Here is a 20,729-nt window from a genome sequence, read left to right as displayed (position 1 = left end):
AACCCCTCATTCTAGATATTAACAGAAACCCTAACATAACAGGAATCAATTTCCACAGCAATATAGTAAAATTGTCTGCTTACATAGATCACAATGTAATTGTCATGGATAGGCCCAAATCCTCCATAAAAGGCCCTTATTGAAACAATTGAACAATACTCAAAACATTTCGGATTTAAATTAAATAGAAACAAGTCAAATGTTAAATCCATCAACTCTTTCGGTACAAAAGACCTAGTAGGATACTCAAGTTGGACCTGGCAACCCCACTACATCAAATATTTAGGCATCGCATTTGGAGCAGATATTATCGACACCATAAAACACAATGAAAAGCTCACCCTTAAAAACAGCACAATTATTAGAAAGCTGGCCACCAAAATTCATCACCTGGTGGGGATTTATAGAAACCAAAACAACGATGGTCACCCCTATAATTAATAACGATCAGCATGGTGCCCTTATTATTTTCAGAGGACTTCCATCGCAATTTAGTTAAACTGATCACAAACTTCATATGGCTGGGTAAAAGAGTTAGAATCTCTCTGAAGAAACTGCAGCCTTCCCTATGTACTGGGGGAGTCAAGCTTGCTAATTTGATAAACTACTGGACTGCCTTTCTAGCTAAACAGGGCACACACTCCCTTTCCACATCTGACATATACATACCCACCTGGCTAAAAGTGGAAAGAGCTAGGTTGGACAACTGAAATCCTGCAATAGTACTGAAATCCATCTGCAATCCTCTCACCACGTCCAAATATATATTCAAATACACTAGGAATGCTCTATTATCCATTGATAAAACACTACCCTCCTGTATTAAGTTTTCCAATAGAACTTCTCTTTGGCACAAACTGGGACTCTCAGTATTTTACCCCCACATCTGAACCATAATGAAACCCCATCTGGAAACCTGTAGCCTCACACAAAATATCCTCTGCACTTTCCTAAACTAAATATTGGCTCATCCATAGAACCTTTTGGACCCCCTCCCACCTACACACCCTACAAATCCTTAACAGTCCTGTCTGCTGGAACTGTAAGAAAGAAACAGGGTACCTAGCACACCTAATCTTCCATTGCAAATCAACGGGTCCTTTCTGGGACAAGGTATTTTCCTTTATATCCAAGCTTTTTAATATCAACCCTAAGAAGGAATTTTCATTTCTTATCAAGGTCTTCCTTGACCCCAATATAAAATGTCTTGCTGATAGCCTCCTAATGGATCTCTTACTAATGTCTACATTTAAATGATTACCTCTAACTGGAAATCCACATTTACATCTTCGTTAAATTGGATATCACTCATAAAGGGTGCCAACAACATTGCTCTACAACATTCCCCTTGGAAATCCAAACATAAACCTATATGGAAAACCATAGATAACTACCTTGTTCCACTAAACCTCTGTGAACAGTTTGCACTTTATATCTGCCGTAAACCCAACATGTTGATAACTGTACTCTATTATACTCTATTGTACCCCATTCACATTTCTTTGAGTGATACATTTGTGTTGAACATGATAATTTACCTCTTGCTTTCCCTCAATTTATGTATCTGACTGTAATGTCAAACAGACCTCTCATGACTGACGTACTAATGTTTTTCTTTTGTCTTCCTTCTTCCCTTTATACTCATTTCCCTACACACTCACGAATTCGCAGATTGTTTTCAATTGATTTATGTACAACACTAGTGCAATAATGATTCCTTATCTGTTCTCTTTAGTTCGGTCTTATTTGCTTTTTGAGTATTTTGCCTTATGAGTATTTTTCTTGCCTGTTGTATACTGAAATTATTGTTAAATTAATACATATGTTTATTCGTGTTATAAAGAGGTACGTCTAGTATAATTTATTTATAGATAAACAATTAATGAAAATAATTTAATGCCGTATAAATTTGAGTGTGGGATTGGAGATCATACTTATCAATCCACTAACCGAGTGCTTACTTGTAAAATTACTACTACAGCAGTTGATTTTTGTTTGTATATTTGTACTAAGTCTCCTTAGGTATTATTGGGTTGCCCTATTACGCGGAACCAATTCACAGACTAATAGCATAGTTCTATCCAATCCTTGACTGGTGCTGCAATTCACTTCTATCATGATCTCAAGGTATGACCAAGAGGAAGTGCCCAAATAAAGACATACTACTGACAACAACAAAAAGGATATGGAACTAGTTTGTGCTCGACAGGTAGCAACTAATAAACAGCACTTTTGAAACAAGCCCTGGCCTGTCAAATACAGAAAATAAATCAGACCACTAACTTTTGTCCAAGTCTCCATACTGGGGAATCGACCTTCAGCTTCTATCATGGACTATGCTATAGCACCTCACTGTTCAGGATGAGCCTAGTTAAAGGTCTCCATACTGGGGCAGAGAGCATCAGCTTCTTTTGTGAGCTATACTATAGCAACTCACTGCTCAGGATGAGCCTGGTTAAAGGTCTTCATACTGGGGCAGACGGCGTCAGCTTCCATCGTGGACTATACTATAGCATCTCACTGTTCAGGATGAGCCTGGTTAAAGGTCTTCATACTGGGGCAGACAGCGTCAGCTTCCATCATGGACTATACTATAGCAACTCACTGCTCAGGATGAGCCTGGTTAAAGGTCTTCATACTGGGGCAGACAGCGTCAGCTTCCATCATGGACTATACTATAGCAACTCACTGCTCAGGATGAGCCTGGTTAAAGGTCTTCATACTGGGGCAGACAGCGTCAGCTTCCATCGTGGACTTTACTATAGCATCTCACTGTTCAGGATGAGCCTGGTTAAAGGTCTCCATACTGGGGATGACAGCGTCAGCTTCCATCATGGACTATACTATAGCATCTCACTGTTCAGGATGAGCCTGGTTAAAGTTCTCCATACTGGGGCATAGGGCATCAGCTTCCATCGTGGACTATACTATAGCAACTCACCGATCAGTAATGAGTTTGGTTAACGGTTGCTGGTCCAATATAATCGGGCCACATGTGCCTTCTGTGGATACTCCTCTCTGTACAAGTCAATATGGCTGTATTTCCAGAGGCAATCTGGAATTTGCTTTAAAAATGTCAAGATACAACGAAGGGCCACATAAGCTGCTCTGATTTTTCTTTTACTTCACAAGGTATTTGCGTCATGAAACTTGCAAAGTTTTAAAAATAAATTCACGAGGCTGTGAGGCCTCAGACTTAGTAACTTTGCACACCATAAGAGAAATAGAGATGGTTTTACCAGATCTGCGGCCAGATCAGTGTTTTTCTGGTTTGGTCTGCAGGTGCTCTGAGCTCACTCGTGAAATACAGCATCATGTCAAAGACCATCAAACTAAACTTATTGAGATTAAATTGTATTTGTTTGTATGGTGAAGGGTACGGGCGGGCTTTGACAGTAGGGAAGGTTCTATATGAGAAAAGAAATGGACTTGGACCAGTGATCACGTGTGCATCTGCGGAGGGAGAAAAAAACAACAAGGACCAGTTCTTTTGTGGTGAAGGCCATGGCCACCAAGCTTTGAAGCCATGCGCGCTTCTGCATGAAGAAGGCAGAGGCCTTGAACTAGAGGAGCCACATGTGTATCAAGAAAGAAGACACAAGATTATGGCTAGTAAGGCTATGTTGACGTATAGGAATGGAGCTGGACACTATATTTGTCTGTGTAAGGAAAGCAAAAGACTCAGGACATAAATTGCATAGGTGCGTAAGTAAGTTGTAGGTGTAAGACTAGGGGTGTCTACGCCAGGCGCACATGTGTATGTGGAAGAAACAATAGTATACTAGTAAAGCCACGTGTATATGTATAGGGGCGTCCATGGAGCTCAACTGGTGATGTAGATTATTCTTGGGTTCGGGAAGGCGGCGTTTAAGTGATGCTCTATCTGTGTCTGTAAGGAGAAGACAACACCATCACTAGTGAGGTCAGTGGGGAAGGGTTGGCATGAGAACTAGAGAGGTTGTGTGTACATCCATGCTATCAGCTGATTTGCGCATCGCATCGCTCGCTCTGCCTGGAGTTCCATTGTATAATTGTAAATTGTTTGTGCTTGCTTTCCGAGATCTTAGCACTGCATTGTTGTGCTCTCATTGCCCATACTATAATTATTAGGAGCTGCCTGGTATGATCAGTGAAGCACATTGCATCCCACTGATTGCACTGCTTGATAACTCTTCTGTGCCCGATTGTGCCTCTGCCCATTACAACATTGCCCTGTTTCGCTTTTCATTCTCAGCCATTTTGTTGTTGTTGTGCATCGTAGCCCGGCCCTCCGCCCCGCCCCCGCCCCCGCCTCCCAGCTGCTCCTCCCTCGCCCCTCCACTATCCACTTATGACAGACGCATCTTCGCGCAGCGTTCACGCGCAGCGATCGCGCCCCATGCGCGCGGAAGGTGCGCCAAAGGTAAGCCCGTCTACGCCCGTCCGGCATGGACCGCGCCCAGCGCCAGACCCCCTGATCCTCGCAATACCCACCCCACCCGCATAACCTATGAAGCCGATACCCTCTTTGCCCTCAACCCCGGTCGCACACCACAATGCTGCAAAGCTACCCCAGGACTCACCCATGGACCATTCGCCTGCCACTCCTGCAAGTTCACCTGCATCAGGACCAACACCAAATCCTCTTCCCTCAAACACAACTCCGACTCTAACCACCTGAAGTGCATCCTGCTGAACACCCGCTCGGTCCACAGACACGCCACTGAACTCTGGGACTTACTCGACACTACATCGCCGGACATCGCCTTCCTTACAGAAACCTGGATGAACGCCTCATCAGCGCCCGACATCGCCATAGCCATCCCGGACGCTTACAAGATCATCCGAAAAGACCGCACCAACCAAACAGGAGGAGGCATCGCCATTGTCCATAAGAACACCATCCACATCACAACCAGTTCCGACGATAACCTCGCGACCGCCGAACACCTTCACTTCCAGATCCACACCGACCCCAGGACCACACTTAGAGGCACCCTCATCTACAGGCCACGAGGAACCCGCACACAATTCAACGAAGACATCACGGACTTCATCCGACCACATGCCCTCACATCCAAAAACTACATTCTACTGGGAGACCTCAACTTCCACCTGGAAAAGAAAAACGACAGCAACACCAACACCCTTCTGGACAACCTAGCCAATCTCGGACTCAAACAACTTGTCGACACACCCACCCACTTAGCCGGACACACGCTCGACCCTATCTTCACCTCCAGCAAACACATCTCCTTCGATCACGTCACAGCTCTCCATCGGCACCAACGACATCACTCCCTCCCAAGACCTCTGCGACTCTTTATCCTCTTTCTTCCACAACAAAATTGCCGACATACATAACAGCTTTGAAAACCAGTACGAAGAACAGCCCACTCCATCCACCCCCGAACCAAAACAGCACTCTCACAACCTTTGAGCCTGGAACCCAATCACTACTGAAGACACCATCCGCCTGATGAACTCCATCCACTCAGGATCACCAACCGACCCATGTCCCCACCACATCTTCAACAAAGCAGACTCCATCATCGCACCACATCTCCGCGATGTCATCAACTGTTCCCTCAACTCCGCTACCTTCCCGGAAAGCTGGAAACATGCCGATCTCAGCGCCCTTCTGAAGAAACCCACAGCAGACCCCTCTGAACTTAAGAACTATCGCCCCATCTCACTCCTCCCATTCCCTGCTAAAGTCATTGAGAAAGCCGTCAATAGTCAGCTCACCGCCTTCCTTGAATCCAACAACTCCCTCGACCCCTCACAGTCCGGCTTCCGAACCAAACACAGCACCGAAACTGCCCTCATCGCTGCCACAGACGACATCTGAACGTTACTGGACAACGGAGAAACAGTTGCCCTCATCCTACTTGACCTCTCCGCCGCCTTCGACACAGTCTGACATAACACCCTCATACATCGCCTCAGAAACGTCGGAATACAAGAAAAAGCTTTGGACTGGATCATCTCGTTCCTCGCCGGAAGAACCCAGAGAGTCCGCCTCCCCCCATTCATATCAGAGGCCACCAAAGTCATCTGTGGCGTACCACAAGGATCATCACTCAGTCCCACCCTCTTCAACGTTTATATGAGTCCCCTCGCATCCATCGCGTGACAGCACGACCTCAACATCATCTCCTACGCAGACGACACCCAGCTGATCCTCTCCCTCACCAAAGACCCAAACACCACCAAAACCAATCTACACGAAGGAATGAAAGAAGTAGCCGAATAGATGAAGAACAGCCGTTTAAAACTAAACTCGGACAAAACAGAAGTCCTCATCTTAGGATCTTCCCCCTCTGCCTGGGACGACTCATGGTGGCCAACGGCCCTGGGTACAGCACCCATACCTACAGATCACGCACGTAACCTGGGCTTCATCCTTGACTCCTCCCTCACGATGACTAGACAAGTCAACGCCGTCTCATCTTCATGCTTCAACATCCTACGCATGCTCAAAAAAATCTTCCGTTGGATCCCCACCGAAACAAGAAAGACAGTCACCCACGCACTGGTCACTAGCCGACTGGATTATGGAAATACCCTTTACGCCGGAACCACAGCCAAACTACAGAAAAAACTTCAACGCATCCAAAACGCCTCAGCCAGACTTATACTGGACATCCCCCGTCAAGCTAACATTTCCGGTCACCTGAAAGACCTCCACTGGCTCCCCGTCAACAAGAGAATATCATTCTGTCTCCTCACCCACGCACACAAGGCCCTCTACCACCTAGGACCCGAATGCCTCAACACACGACTGTCCTTCTACACACCCGCCCGCCAACTACGTTCATCCAATCAAGCCCTCGCCGCAATTCAGCACATCCATAGATCCACCATGGGAGGAAGATCCTTCTCCTACTTAGCGGGCAAAACCTGGAATTCTCTCCCCATTCACCTCCGCCTTACACAGAACCACCTCTCCTTCAGAAAACAGCTAAAAACCTGGCTTTTCGATAAGTAATGCACCCACCCTCCCTCAAGCGCCTTGAGACCCTCTGGGTGAGTAGTGAGTTATACAAATTCCTGAACTTGAACATGTGAACAGAAGCGCACATTTGGTTAGAGAGAGCCAGGACTCTAGTTTCACCAACAAATATTGTCTAGTTCATGGAGAAGTGTGTTTAATTTGTCTACAGGGCTAGAATGTCAATAACGAGACCCCCCCATTCGGAACAGCACTGTGCTGGGTGAACGAATTGGATGAAATTCTCTTAACTTCTTTTTCTAAGAAGTAAGAGGGTTTTTTGTAAATCGTGCTCCTAATAGTAAGAACCATTTTATGAAAATCAGATGTGCGTGGCCTTCGCATCTGCGTTTGTTTACCACTTCGAAAAAAATTGAAAGAGAGTAAAAAATAAAAAAATGAATAAAGCTTTCCGTTTCTGTTTGCAGGCACTTCCAGAAAATGATCTACCTTCCTTCCACGCCACCTAACCCTAAACCCACCCCAGTATATCATGCGGTCGCGCAAATTTGTTTGTGGCTCAACCCTCTCCAACCTCGATACTGGAATCGCAGCCAAAAAATCATGAAAACTGAACAATTCCCAAAAATGTTGCGGATTTGAGTTGAAACAATATTTCACCACTGAGCAGGAATAAATATTTCTTCCAGGGTATGATTTATGCAGATTAAAAACGGTTTATCTGCTGAACACAATTTTGTGAAGCTTATTTCCCAAAACTGAAACTGTCTTTCCGCGTGTTAAAAAAAAATCCAACTACAGGAATTGCAGGTTTCTCAATAGCTCGCATAGGGTTTAGTTCCTCTTTGCTTTCTGGTACTGGTAGTCCCGCATGTATAATGGGCCTTCAAAAATAGCAGAATGCGGAGAGAAACATGCAGATCTAATTAAAATTGGCAAGATAAGTCTTTAACGCCTTTAAAAAAAACTATTCTAAGAGCTTTACTTGCGCTAATAAGACAAAACATAAACAAATACGTCTTAAAAACTATAGGTGAATGTTCAACTATATAGAGGGTAACGTTTCACACTCATCCCCTCTATCCCTTTTCTTCCTTTCTCTGACCTTTTGCCTCGTCTTGATCTCGCCAGGAACAGGCACTAAAACCACACCGCACCCCCCTCCAAACACTTGCATAAACCTTTTAGGTACTGAAACTTGCAATACCAATAACAGCTGAATAGCGTGCCTGGACGGAATCGGTTTTAAATCGTACACAGACTTTATTAAACGATGAATCTTTGAAGAATGCCTAAACCATCCAAAAGGTATGCGTGACCTCCGCGAAGTTACCGGGGAATAGTGTACACTCCAAGTGTGACAGATACTTACTCATGGACGGCGGCCTCCACCAGAGCCGAGGCGCTCTCCCGCAGAGACATATATGGAGCGCTGCAGCCCGAGTGAAACACTACCCGGAGAAGGCCCTGGCTTACATCACCCTGCAGAGTGCACGTGGCATGCTTGGACGTGTGGGGAACTAAATATTTATTGAGCAGCAGGACTTGAAACTGACCTCATGGGTCTAACATAACATCCCCGGCCGCTGCTGACCCTGGCCTGAAATGTGGAACCACCGACACGAACTGGGCAAAAACCGATACTTCTGGTTGTGTCTCACCAATGAGAGAGCCCAACTCCGAACATGTGATGTCTAAAATAAACGCGGTACTTCACTTCTCTCAGGACGTCATTCTTGACGCTGAACCGAGCTGCTTGTGTAAAGCACGTCTCACTCCGCCCCAACTAAGACATCTTAAAAATATTGACATTGGGGCTGCTTAGTATCTCTTACTACCTGGAGACCGTCTTTCTTCGCCTGCCCAATGTATTTTAATTCTTTGGACTTTTAGGCGCTATGTATGAGAAAACTACAAGGACCATGATGCAGTGTTGTTTTGCCTAATAAATACACTAACGCACCCCACCACCAGCACCATGTAACAGATCTCACGTTGTGCCAAGCCAGCTGCATGGCCATTCCTCAGATTTTCCTGAACGTCTTGGCAGTCTGCTACTGCTAGTTTTACTTTTCTATTATAACCACGTACACAAATGTTCTGAGAGCTAAAAAGGCACGCTGACAGAACAACTCTCACAGCTGAAGTAGGGCAACTCACCAGCGCGGAGTGACATGCTTCGAATCCATGTTAAAATGTATTTAAGGTTGAATTTAGAGTTCTTTATTTGTCCCCCGTCAGTCACAAATTGTGCAGCCAAACCTTTTTTAGGCCTGGCCTAAAGACAGCTTGAGCAGTAACACTATCCTCATGTTATATTAAAACAAATCATAATTCAAATAATTCTACATATCTCCATACGCTTAGGGGATTCGTGTTTCCCCTCTCCATTCATTGGCCTGTTCAACTAGTATCCACGTGTTGCTCCTGCTCACCACAGCATACAGTATGGGCAATGTGCCGTCCCACTTCGGCCACTGGCCCCCCTACATTGTGGTGGCTGTATTTCTGCTGATCACGTGTGCACATCCTTCTCAAAAAACAGAAGTGAACTTCAGTGCCAGGTTTGGTGAGCAATACTTTACTTTGCTACTACTTTCTTCCATTCTTCTCCGTGTTTTCATATAATTTTTTGTCACCCTCGTGTGTTTAAGCTATATCTTCAGGTTACCGTAATATCAAACACTACTTTTTCTTTGCACCACTAAGACTCACATTTTCCTTTGATGTACATTAAAAGTGAAAAGGATACCCACACCTGTTTTCAGTACACCTGCCTGCTAGGAAACACCCATACTGTTCCATTCAATGTACATGTAGTGGCTCATTCTTTTTTTTATTTAAATGTTTTATAACAAGCACATAGCCGTCACATTTAGGCAATGGTATATTTTGTTTTTTTCTTCTTTTTGTGGCAAAAATAAAAAGATATGTAACCATTGCACCAGTTTACCACAGACACATAAACTAACTTTGCCAATGCTTGTTATTTTTGTTTTATATTCTCGTATCTACACTGCATTTATAAAGGGCAAAACACACCTCGTAGTACCAGAATGCAAAAGTAGAGCCCGAGAAAACCTGAGAACACTTGGGCTTGCAGGAATAAAAAAAAGTTAAAATGTCATAAATTAAGACCAGTTCCAAATCTTAGAATAGGGAATGACTATCCTAAATTCCCTAAATTCCCTAAATTTAGTAAGGATTGAGAGGTACTTGCATGGGGATGCCCAGTTTTGCATGTCCTTGTGCTGCACAACTTTACACTTGCATAGCGCTTCGCATTTTGGGCTGCACATGCAGCGCTTTCTAATGGTAAAGAAAGAGATGCAATGCTTTGTGTCGCGTTGCGCCAAGAAGCTGCCCTTACAAAAAGTTTGTAAGTAACATCTGTAGTGCCTTAACAAAATACTATCCCCAGAAAACATCAAAGTTTTCTGAAGGCCAAAAGGTCTGGTGGTCATGGGCCAGTCCTGAACTGATAAAAGAGAAACGAAAACTAGAATAAGTGTACCAGATGACTCCATGCCATCAGGGGGAAAAAAGAAGAAAAAGTGCTGGGTGAAATGTTTAAACCTAGATCCTGGTAATTACTCTGAGCCACATTGCAGTCCATCGTTGTTTGTTCCCTGAGCCACCAAAGGCAGGGAGTAACACTAAATAAATTAGAATTTTCCCTGTAAAAAAAAACTGTCCCCCTGAAGTGTATGGACACACCTGCTCTAAATGGGAACGCATGCAACCCTAGACCAGTTGTGGCCCTGTTCGACCCCTGTCAGTGGGGGCAGCTTGAGTCCCATGACACAATAAGCACTGCAGGAGCTAGGTTTGGCCATACCTGTCACAACTGGGCACCTCAATGAGAAAAGAACAAAATAAAATGTGCAAAATGCTTGAAATAATTCCATCCACTGGTAATCCATGTCATAAGGGGCATCCTTTCCTAGCTCTGGACTTTCCTTTAACAGCCCAATGTATTGTGAACATTGTAGTCTTGGTTCATTTCAAATGAACAAACTGGACTAACACAATCGAAAACAATGTATTTACAATTTATGTACAATAAAGTCCAGAATAAAGTCCAGAATAAAGTCCAGAATTTAAATGTGCCTTTGACGACATGGAGTTTTAAACAAAAATGCAAAGACATAATACATGGGGGGAGTATGAGATCACTAGGTAGACTCAGCCATACCTCTTCAATAGTATGAACTCCTGCTCAGGAAACATCGGTATTTCCAAAAAGCTGCATGCCTTATTTGTCCTACAAGTCCCAGCATGCAATGGAAACACGTGGCTCGGTTGCGCTTCTCACACATGGGTCCTAAGACCTAGACCTACACTCACCTGACACACTTCCCATGTGCACGTTTGTGTGGTGGCAGTCTTTGAACCATCAACAGAAAGCAATGTGCACTGCATAATTGTCCAAAGCAATGCATGATACCACGGCAGAGGGAGCCCATGTTTTCACTCGGCACACGTGAGTAGCTCAGTCATTTTTTAATGTTGTATTTGTATTACGGGGGTTGTAGTCTCTGTTTTACATTAGGACATGAACAACTACAACTATAAGAAAACCAGGAAATAAACAGCACTGGTAATCTACTCACACCTGCCATGCTACGGTACTGACACTACCAACAGAGCGGCATTTACGGACGCACGAGGTCACCGCGTCTCCAGAGACAAACTATAACTTCCCACCTTGTAACAAAGGCAGCGGGACTGCTCCGCGTTAGCACTGCCTCTGTTCCGAAGGCTGGAAAGTTGCTCTTTGTTGCAAACATGTTTTCAAGGAGCAACAGAAGTGACATCATGCTCGGAGCCCTGCCTGCAGCCCATGGGCTGTCATGGAGGACGTAAATCATAACCCCCGCGTCTCTACCGTTGGTGATGTATTTGGCGAGCTGTTTGTCGTGGCACCAAACACTGAGTTTCACGTCCGAGCAGGAACTTAAAATGTCGTTTTTAAAGGGGGTGCGCGTAAACAGAAACACGAATATAGGACAGTGGACGCCTACCGTAAAACTTTCCATCCAGTCAGGGGATCCAAGTCAGAGAGCACATCCATTGTAAAGCGCCGAGGGGGGTCAGCAAGCAGCGCCCTGAGGACAACACAAAACAACAGCAATGGAGCGAGCTGTGTGGGGATCTGATGACACCAGCACCGCCCCTCGCGCTCTCTCTCTCCCTCACACCGATAAGCAGTTGTCACAAGATCTTTCTCCACCCCTCTAAAATCAGCCTCCCCTCGACTGTGTGTTAACTTTCCCCGCAGATAGCCCTTGCTGCATCGCCCACACCACCTTGTTCCCCCTGTCTCTGCCGTTTAAGCGCTATAATAGCCTCCAACTGATCAAATGTAATGTGAAATATGTGTACATATGATATATATATATATATATATATCTCATCATCACATTTGATCACACAGCCCGCACAGCTTTCTGTCAAATCTCTCTTTATTAACAAGTCCCTCATAGCTTTCCTCTCGGAACAAACACGGCTCAAGCTCGGAGCCCTAAGACTTTGCCAGCAATCATTCACAGATTACTTCCAGCCTCCACGCGCCCCCCTTCTGATGTTTCTTTTAGCGCTGAGGTTTCTTGTATGTGATTCCGAGAGGGTTTCCAATTATTGTTTGTGTTTACGGACCGATACTTTCAAAACAGAAAGCATTATTTTCTTTCACAAGCATTGGAAACCAGTTTATGCGTATCACAGACACTTTATTTTCGGATCCGTTTTTTTTGTAATCTTAGATCACGATTCAACGTGACCTTCTATTCTGGTGCTGGTCTATTTTTGTAATTTGGAAGGAGACAGTTCAGAACATAAAATGTTGTACCAGCCGCACATCTGGAGAGATCATTTCTTCCTGTTATTTTAGCTTCATAACATTTCATCTTTTAGTGTGAACAGTGCCACAAAAGGAAAACAGTTCCTGTGGGAACTCATCTCACGGTTGAGAAGTGATGGGGGTGGGGGGGGAGCTGTTTGGGAAGGAAGAGGGAAGGGCTAGGTACAGGCCTAGGCAGTCCTGTTGACAGAAAGATGATAAACTCAACGAGTCAATTCCCAAGGGCACTTATGTGTATGTGAAACAGTACTCTGTAGTAGTCTTTAGCTTACTCTTACATTCCTATGTGAATTCGCTCCAAAACACATATGAGAATAGTCATTACCTCTACCTCCTTTTAACTTTGATCAACTTCTATGTGCAGTCTGCCAGAACCTATTTCAGAGGGCCATAGGCACGCAGGAGGTACTACTCTCTTGCATGATTGCTTTAACTCCCAAAGATTAGGCGTGTACCAGGCTGCTTTGTTGGGCCCTATGTTTATCTGGATTTTCTTCTTAGGGAGAACCTGGTCTAAAGTCCCTTCGATCCAGTTATTGACATGGGCATTAGCTAATACCGGGTCAGTATTAGTAGAGGGTTTGGAACACTCCAAAACGGAAGTCCATTTTTCAAGACTACGTTTAGGCCAGCCACAGACTGTTTTTCCTATTGGTTGAACAGTGGGGGTAGCCAACTTAGGGAACCAATGTAAGGAGATCAAGTGATGGTCTGACCAGGGAATAGTAATAGGGTCCAAGCAGAGTAGCTCTTGTAAGTTGGAAAAAAACTGGGTCAAGAAGGTGGCCTTTGTGGCATGTGGCACCTTCTGAATGAGTTGGAGGGCGGCAAGGTCAGAAGAGAGTTCTGATGACGCTTGGTCATCAATGTGAATATTTAAATCGCCTATGATTAGTGAAATTTGAAGCAAAACTGTCCAGCTTCGTAACTGTTTCGGATAAGGAATTAAGAAACTGGCGCATAGGTCCAGGCGGTCGGTAAATTAAAATACTAGAGAAAGGAAGCAAGGGGGAGAATCTAAGAGAAAAGTGGAGATTCTCGCAGTCATTTAGAGGGCTCACAAGAGTGAGATACTTGAGAGTAGTTTTAAAAATAATAGCAACCCCACCGCCTTTCCCTTTTGGTCTATCTAGTCTCTGAAGTAGGTAGTCAGGGAGAAGGGCTTGAGCAATGTCAGGTTAAGAGTAGTGGTTGGTCCATGTTTCAGTAAGAAACAAAATGTCCGGACCTTCCTCTGACAGCAGAATGAACAACTCTGAGGAGTGTTTGCGTAAGGATCTGCAGTTAAGCAGAAGAATTTTATAGATTCTCACCTGCGATCCTTCCATGTGGAGAAGTGTGGCTCAATGGTTAGAGCGGCACACCCTGATGCAGAGGTCTGGCCCGGGACCAGGGTTCAATTCCCGCCTCGGTGGTTCTTGGGCTCAATTTCACCGGACCTGATAATTCTCGCTTCTGTGCCTCTTCTAATCATGGGTCCAACTCTGCAACTCTGGGCAATAGCTTGCTTAATCTCCACAATGGCCCCAACAATGCTAGGATGCCTGGCTTCACCTTGGGGGTGCCCAGGAGTGGGCACTTCACAGGGAAAGGCCAGGAAGGGTTCCTCAGCGATATTCGTACAAGCCCCGAGATGCCTCATTATGATTCGTGCGCTATACAAGTACCTTTACATTACATTTTTTACATTCCAGGGAGGGAGGGGGGTGACTGTGTTTGTAACCTGAAAGAACAATGCCTACAACTTGTGCCGGGGCCACTGAGATTAATGTAATGAGTGCATCCTATAACAGGAGTATTCTTTAAACGTTTTAGCTGTTCAGGGTCATAGCAATATCTCTTTTGTTGAATAGGGGCAAAGTTCCTGGCCCTTCGCCCCGGCCGGCCGCGGATGGGCGCAGACGGGCTTGCCTTAGGCGCGGACAGTGATATGTGCATCAAAAGTTTGCCCCTAGCACCACTTTTTATGATTCATTTATCAGCCCCATCTCCTTCCTGAGATGTGCCCAGGCCCCTTTCCAGTGACCTTCTTGAATCAAAAGGCATCATTCAAAATGTACTGAAGAACCTCACTCTTCTTCCTGTGGTGTGTGTCTCACCGAGCTCACAGGAATGCAACAATCCACAAATCTGTCCGGGCAGATTCCTCTACTTCCCCATGTTCCTCCAGTCAGCCCTGGGTCTCCTAAAATGTACCTTTGAGTTTTCCATGTGCTAAACCATTCACAGTTGTACATACACACATTCACTGCACATCACTGCACACTTTCTTGATGTAGGCCAACTTTACTTGAGTGAGCTGTATGTCTTTGCTAGAAATGGGGGTCTCTAGTTAGCACAGGTAGGTACTTGTGACAAATAGGGACCCTCTCCTCTAGTCAGGATAAGGGGATTACACTCCTAAAATAACCCCTGCTCACCCCCTTGTGAAGGACCGGGTTTTAGAACCCAGCGGCGTCAGGAAAAACACCTGATACCTTCGAGTTCCCTTGTCTTGGCAAACAGAGACACGGGATACTTCTTGATGACGTCAAAGACCAAAGTTTATTGGCTGCAACCAGGAACAGAGATCTACGAAGCACACACGGGTGGTTCGCTAGAGACTGCACAAATTCAATGAGCGGAGCATGGTCTTTTATGCCAAAAATCAAGCCTCGGGTAACATTCCAAATTAGCATCGAGTTCATACAAATCGACCAATAGCAAAGTGACATTTTGAAAGTAGCGTATGACGACAATCCCATTCTCCGTTGTCCTGCCCACCAGAAATGACCAAGCACATTCCATATCCTGTTCAGTCAGGCCGGACAAACCCATCATAAACCCTCAACCCAAATCAGTGATTATGTCGTAAAGGAAGGAACAGAAACAGATTGGAAGTGAGATAGAAAGATGGGAGCAGTGTACCATAAACTCAGGCCTGCCCTACTCTTTGATCTTTATTTAACCAGCTGTTTAACAAGGAACTGGCTCAGCGAGGTCAGCCTCGGGCACGGAGTCAGTTCGGCCAGGTCATTCAGAAGTCAGCTAAGACATACGTGTCTCAAGGACTCGTTCGGCCGTAGTCTTTGGCCTATGTGAGGGCAACCACTCAAAATGGCTGCCGTACACAAAATGGAACCCAAAGGTTCAAACTAAATCCTTGAATACAGAGTGTTCTCATAGATCGATTCATGCGAAAACGCTCATACACGCTACACTCGTCATTTGCGGTCTGCTGACACCAAAATCGTCTATTTCCGATGACCTTATTTGAACGGGTTCGGAACACCCGAACCAGACCCACGAACTCGCGGAACTACAGACCCTCCTTTTGCCCTTACATAGGCAACAGACCCAAACCCATGTTAATCTGAATCTCGATCTATATTCATCAGATCATCGATGTGTTGCTGTAGCATCATCCTATTACTTAGTACCTCTCTCTGGACAGGTCTCCTTGCACATGAAGTAGCACAAAGGCCACAAATAGCAGAAGCACACTGTACACAGAGGCAGAACATAAAAAGAATAGCTAAAACCATTCCAATGACCATCAGAATCTTCCAACCCCAAGTGGATATCAATCCCCATAACCATCTCATCAACGACCAATCTCCTTTGTCCAAATGGACAGAATCGGAGATCTTATGTAGCTTGGAAATGGCCTGGAAAACTGACGGAGCGTTGTCTGGAATGAAAACGCAGCAGCTCGATTGAATCAGTTTACAAACTCCACCTCGGTCTGCTAATATGACGTCCAGGGCAACTCTATTTTGGAGTGTCATAAGTCTATCCGACTGGAGCTCAACAGTCAGGTTACTAAGGGCACCGGCAGTTTCGACTATGGTGGACTCAACCACTGGCGAATATTCCTGCTGTTAGCCATCGGTCCCCAGAACGGCAGAAAACCCTTAAAGAAATCTCCCAACTCTTGCCCTACAGTGTCTTCTTGGCTCAAGACACCTCTTGCAACTCTCGTCTTATGGTAATCTGCCGCAGCTGTAAAAGTGGGAGGCAACAGGAAAGAAACAAAACATTTGCCCGAAAAATCAGGGGGCAACCATGTATATGCTTTGTCATAGCAAACAAAGTAGGTACCCTTAGCAGATAAAAATGCTGGGGAAGACTGGGACTTAAATATGTAGGTATCAGTACAAACGCTCTTCCCTAACTGAGCTCTCGGATTCTTGCCATTACCCTGCAGACAATAGCGACCCTGATGGGGCACTATCCAAATCGGTGGAGAACTTTTCGCTCGCTGGTTAACACTCAGACTAACTCCATATCCAGTAACATTCCAACCAATATATGCTAGTGTCTCATCTCTCGGGATAGTCTCGTAGGAATCTATACCTCTAATCATGTCTACTATACCCTTGACCAAAGCACTATTCTTCGGATTGTCTTTCGGTGAACGTAAGGGATAGACACTATGGGCATAAATAAACATCGTTCTGTAAGCCCAAATTGAACCATTTAAACTGAAGGGCAAAACTAAGTATGGAATACCCTTATCGGTCGTATGGGGCATTAGAACACAGATCCGACAGTTTGTCGTATTCATCACTAACTGGTGTTGGTGCAAAAGTTGAATAAAGGAATTATTGGCAAATTCCAATCATCTAACTACCTCGTGTTCAGGCAAAGGATGAAAAGAATGAGAAGAAATAGTAGCTGGAGTTGTAGGTTGCACAGTGGGATTAAACGCTACTTTAAAAGAGAATGTCACATAACCAATTATGAATACCATTAAACTCAATAACAAAAACAAACACAGTATTATAAAACGTTTCGTTGTGATCAATTTGCATAACTTCTTTCTAAAAATCATTGTTCGTGCAGGTCTCTCCAACTCAAAGAAATCCATCCTAAACTAAATATGCTGCTCGCGATGGTAGGGTGTTTTATGCTAAGGAATGCCTCTGTCAACCCAGGGCAACTCCCTTAGGCCAACCAGAACCCTCGACCTAGTGTCTCAGGCTTGCACTCCAAAGACTTTCGGCGACCGCGACCCTACAGCTGAACCCAGATGGCGGTTCAAAAAACAAAAATGAGTAGATCCTTGGTGGAGAGTTAACCTGCAAACAGAAAAATCATAAAAACTTTATTTATGCTATATTTGTCCATGACTCTCGGTCGCAAATTATAGCGGCTTCTTCCAGGCAATTCTTGATATTTAAACAGGAGGTCAGGCTCAATAGTGTTCAATCGATTCGAAAGAGGCACAGTTTCTTGTAAAAGATCGTCACTTTGTCTTTCAGAGTTCGTACCAATCAGACTAGCATCGCTGAATGGCACAAATCGTGGAACAATGTCTGTTTCAGAGTCTGGAAGTCCCTCCTGGACCCACTGATCGTACGATAAGGGAAACGGATCCCGCTTGCAATATACGCCGTGGATCCAGTGTTTCTTGCCTTGTACTCGAACCGCAGAGCGTGTAGACAGGAGCCCTTGGAAGGGTCCCGTCCAGCGGGGCTGATCGTTCTTGCTCTGCTGAAAATTCTTAATAAAGACCCATGAACCAGGTTCAATAGCGTGGCTTGGATCCGCAGAAGGTTGTGGGAGGCTCTCATGCACCTGTTGGTGTAAGACACGCAATTTAGTCGTCAGTTCGCGCAAGTAATCAAGCAACACAGGGTACTCGATCTCACTAAACTTTGTTGGTCTTGGTACGCCCCAAATATTCGCCGGGCGACCAAACACAACCTCATACAGACTCAAACCCATTCGCGAATGCACAGTCATTCTTGTTGACAAAAGCGCTAAGGGCAAAGCATCTGGCCTTTGTAGACCAGTGCTCGCTTGAATTTTGGCCAATTTTAACTTCAAGGTGCCATTATAGCACTCAACTAAACCAGCTGATTGGGGGTCTTTTGCAGTGTGGAATTTCTGCCGAATTCCTAGTCCCTCACACACTCTCTTCATGACTTGACCCACAAATTCACTCCCATTGTCACTCCAGATAATTCTCGGCATTCCAAACCTGGGGAAAAATTCTTTTATTAGGGCTTTCGCTGTGGACAAGGCAGTATTGTCCTTAAGGGGATATGCTTCTACCCATCTAGAAAAGGAGCAAACAACCACTAAAACATATTTCAGGTTGTTGCATCTCTCCATATGAATGAAATCTAGCTGCAAAGCCTCGAACGGACACGTAGGAGGAGCAAAATGACCAGCTGGTGTTGGAGTTCCCTTACCAGGATTGTACATCAAGCACACCATACAGTTCTTAACCAAATTCTTTGCACATTTTAGAATTCCCGCATTCTGCCAAACCGGAGCCAACAACTTGCAAATCCCTTTCACGCTAATATGCGCCATTCCATGAGCTATTGTAACAACTGGAAGCACATACGCGTCAGGCAACAACCATCTCTGATGCTCGGACAAATCAGTCCAACAACCATTCGAATCCAATCTACCCTTGCTTTCTCTCCATTCATTCAGCTCTTTCTCTGTAGCTTCAGCTTGAATGGATTTCACACTTTCAATCGTATCTTCACACAAACTCGTCTCTGGAACCCATCTCACCGGACTTGCAACATACATTCGACTCATCACATTTCTCGCTGTTTCTTTCGCAACTTCATCCGCAAACGCATTTCCGCGGCCAACATCATCCGTAACTTTCTTATGGGCACTGCATTTGACAATCACTACTTGCAACGGCAAAGTAAGAGATTCAAGGAGTTCATTCACCAACTGTCCATGCTGGATCTTTGTTCCATGCGAAGTCAAAAACCCATGTTCACGCCACAAACGTCCAAAACTATGAGCCACGCCAAAGGCATATTGGCTATTGGTATACACATTCACTCGTTTTCCTTTCGCCAACACACATGCTCTCGTTAATGCAATCAACTCTGCTGCTTGTGCTGAATTATGGGGAATACGTGCAGCTTCAACAATCGTATGCCAAGTCGTGACAGCATATGCTGCAGTCGGATCTCCATTCGGCAACTTAGAACACGAACCATCAACCCACAAAGTACCATCACACTCAGGAAGAGGAGTGTCCCTAAGGTCTACTCTCCCTTTCGTTTCTTCTTCAGTTCTTAAAAAACAGTCATGCTGTTCTTCAACATCTGTCTCATCTGCAAGTGGCAACAACGTGGCTGGATTCAACGTGTTGCATCGTTTAATGTGTACGAGACTCGCTAACAACGTCAACTTGTAACCCGACAACCGAGCACTAGTTAAATGCTGTGTCTTCGTACGGTTCAACAAGGTATCCACTGCATGTGGAACCATGACCATTAACGTATTGTCCATAACTAAACCAACAGATTGTCGAATTGAGACAGCCGCTGCCGCCGTAGCTCTCAAGCAACTCGGCAACGCTCTAGCTACAGGATCTAAAGTCGATGAAAAATAAGCACACGGACGTTGCTTATCGCCAAACTGCTGAGTCAACACTGACAATGCACATCCCTCTCTCTCATGGACATACAATGTGAAAGGCTTACTGTAGTCGGGAGTACCCAACACAGGAGCAGAACACAATGCATTGCGTAATTTTGAAAAGCTCTTCTGACATTCATCAGTCCAAGGAATAGGATTTGGAGTATACTTAACCGTAAGAGCTATCAAAGGCTTCGCTAACAAGGAAAAATTAGGGATCCACTGTCTACAGTACGACGTAATACCCAAAAACGCACGTACTTCTCTTTGTGTCGTAGGCACACTCATTGTCGCAATAGCTTGAATTCTTTCTGGGGTCAATTTCCTTTCCTCCTTCGATAAGAGGTGACCTAAGTAGGTTACTTCTTGTCAACAATATTGCAACTTGGAGAGAGAAACTTTGTGATGAAAATCAGACAAGTGGCGTAAAAACGACAAAGTTGCTTCTCTACAAATCTCCTCAGTATCAGCGGCAACTAGCAAATCATCAACATATTGGATGAGGGCTGCACCATCAGGTAAAACCAACAGATCAAGTTGTGTCTTCAA

General features: G+C 44.9%; 1 protein-coding gene across 1 annotated transcript in view; it reads right to left on the bottom strand.

Annotated features, from left to right (window-relative positions):
• The window catches only part of CELF2 (CUGBP Elav-like family member 2), a 1,275,464-nt gene extending 1,263,353 nt beyond the window's left edge, over positions 1 to 12,111 (bottom strand). The window contains exon 1 of the mRNA XM_086918974.1: positions 11,959 to 12,111. Coding sequence (XP_086775100.1) covers positions 11,959 to 12,008 — 50 coding nt within the window. The 5' untranslated portion in view covers positions 12,009 to 12,111. The remainder of the gene's footprint in view (positions 1 to 11,958) is intronic.
• Positions 12,112 to 20,729: the final 8,618 nt, after the last annotated feature.

This window comes from Lissotriton vulgaris, chromosome 1_1 (assembly GCF_964263255.1).
Source record: "Lissotriton vulgaris chromosome 1_1, aLisVul1.2, whole genome shotgun sequence".
NCBI lineage: Eukaryota > Metazoa > Chordata > Amphibia > Caudata > Salamandridae > Lissotriton > Lissotriton vulgaris.
The sequence above is the reverse complement of the archived record's forward strand: the minus strand, read 5'-3'. Positions and strand labels throughout refer to the sequence as shown.